Raw genomic sequence first — 2,213 nt, 5'->3', positions numbered from 1 at the left:
TGGTGACTATGCTGAGAGCCGTTTTAGAGGAGCTAATAACCCAATTGCTGTGGATTGAGTAAACCTCAATCAAGCGAGAGCATGCCTGTTATGTGAGATGATGGGTGAGGGGGAGTTGCAGGAAGTTAGATTTCCTTCATCGAAAGTGATCTACCAAGAGGGAAATGTGTGGGCTTAAAGAGTGTGTGAGGGGAAGGCTCATAATAGTTGTGCTGAGAAAGAAAATCTTCTTTGAATGCCACTTCCTGCCAAGTTTCTGCTCAATATTTTTCTCACTTTCATGTTAAACTTCGGAAAAAATTCCTTTACCTTTTCATTCTCTCTTCCCCTTCACTCCTTAAGACCACTTTCACTGTAATCCGGCATTTGTCTCTATATAACAATGACTTTCAAAAAAATTACCCGTGACTTTTGTGTTCCACCTAATGGACATTGTGTCATTCAATATTATTTGTTCAGAAGAACGAATATGCTTGCTATTCTTAACAATGTACTCTGTGATTTTGTTTAAATTATTTAATTCTGATTTCCAGTAGTGAAATGAGACTATAAACTCTATTTTCTCCCAATCTCAGTGGAATGTTGGAGGAGTTGATAAAGTGAGGTTGTGAGGTACATGGAACATCTATGAAGTAAGCAGCTATAATTATATTTCCCTAGTAGGATTGTTTCAGGGATTAAATGAGATAATGTAACAACAACAACATTCTTAACAAATATTCTTAATAAATATCTGGTATATGATAGCAAATTCATTTTTAATTTATTTTTTATTGAAGTATAGTTGAGTTACAATGTTGTGTTAATTACTGCTGTACAACAAAGTGGCTCAGTTATACACATATATACATACATTCTTTTTCCTATATTTTTCCATTATGGTTATCACAGGATATTGAATATAGTTCCTTGTGCTATACCGTAGGACCTTGTTGTTTGAAAGCAAATTCTTAATAAATTCTTAATAATTATCTGGCATATGATAGCAAATGCTAATGACTGTATTTTAGTTTGAAAATTAGCAAACTAAAATTTAGCAAGTGAAAAAAGTAGGTCCAGTTATTTGGGGTGCTTAGGTAGAAAAATATTTGGTGTTTATGAAATGATATGTCAGCAAATTGCTTCAAAATAATCTCCTGTGTTGGGGGTGAGGAACAGGAACTGACCAGCTATTGAAGCTGGTCGTTCATTATTCTAATTTTGTATACATCTGAAATTTTCATAATAAAAAGTTATGATTGTTTAACTGCATGCAACTATATTGACGCAATACACTGGTATATACAGTAGATGAAATGTAATGAACTTAGTTTGCAACCCATCAAATGGAGTTTTGAGGTTTAGACACCTTACACCCCACTCCACTCCCCAAAGTAAGGGAGTAACGCAAGGAAGATTTAATTTGAAATGGAGATAATTATTTGGATTTACGGCTTTCATAATATCATAAGTGGGCGTCATTTCAATAAGCAGTCTTTTTCTGTTCCAGCTAACCAACTTGAATCACTAGAAATAAACTACAAGTCCCAGGATGCACTGCACGATTAACGTCAACTCGAGGACCTCGGGTCTTACCCTTGCCTGACTTAAATGGGAATTTTCGTCAATCCCGGCGAAAATTGACGTCTGTGACTTAGAACAGATTTTGGAGTATTTGTACGCCTGTGTCGGTCGAGCGTGCATTTCGGAAGGGACAGCGTGGTATCTTTCTGATTAGGCGTGGCCCCGGGCAGCCTCACCCTCTTCTGGGGCTTCCGTGCGGCGGGAGGGCTCCGTTAGTTCGCCTCCAAGATGGCGACGCTGTTGGCGGTAAATTCGGGTAGGTACGGCTGGGCCAGAAGGCAAGCTGTGGGGCAGGGTGCTGGTCCGTTCTTCAGGCAGAGACGTGGGCAGTGAGGTTCCTCGGAGTCCAGGTCCGCACTTGTGCATAGTTCCCGCTTCTCCCTAGCTTTGGGCCTAGAGTCCCGCCCCTCCCCAGTTTGAATGGCGCGCGTCGGCGCTGCGGCTCTAGCCCTAGCGTTGGGGCTTAAGGATCGAGGCACGGAGGCTTGGTCCCCTGGAACCGGGCGTGCAGTTCTCGCAGCCCAGGGCCGAGTCTGGTCCCTTCCATTCCCCACCCCATTATGTGTCTGCGGTCCGAATTCCTGCAGGATTTGCAGTTCTCCGGCAATGAGGCCGGGAGACCTGAGATATTTTTCAGCCACGAGCGCAGG

At 42.0% G+C, this 2,213-nt stretch overlaps 1 protein-coding gene across 1 annotated transcript in view; it reads left to right on the top strand.

The window, feature by feature from the left end:
- Nucleotides 1-1,759: 1,759 nt before the first annotated feature.
- Nucleotides 1,760-2,213, top strand: part of NUP205 (nucleoporin 205) — an 81,642-nt gene continuing 81,188 nt past the window's right edge. The window contains exon 1 of the mRNA XM_024737986.1: nucleotides 1,760-1,819. Within this exon, the coding sequence (XP_024593754.1) occupies nucleotides 1,792-1,819 (28 nt within the window). The 5' untranslated portion in view covers nucleotides 1,760-1,791. The remainder of the gene's footprint in view (nucleotides 1,820-2,213) is intronic.

Source organism: Neophocaena asiaeorientalis, unplaced genomic scaffold (genome assembly GCF_003031525.2).
Source record: "Neophocaena asiaeorientalis asiaeorientalis breed wild unplaced genomic scaffold, Neophocaena_asiaeorientalis_V1.1 scaffold364, whole genome shotgun sequence".
NCBI classification, from domain to species: domain Eukaryota; kingdom Metazoa; phylum Chordata; class Mammalia; order Artiodactyla; family Phocoenidae; genus Neophocaena; species Neophocaena asiaeorientalis.
The sequence above is the reverse complement of the archived record's forward strand: the minus strand, read 5'-3'. Positions and strand labels throughout refer to the sequence as shown.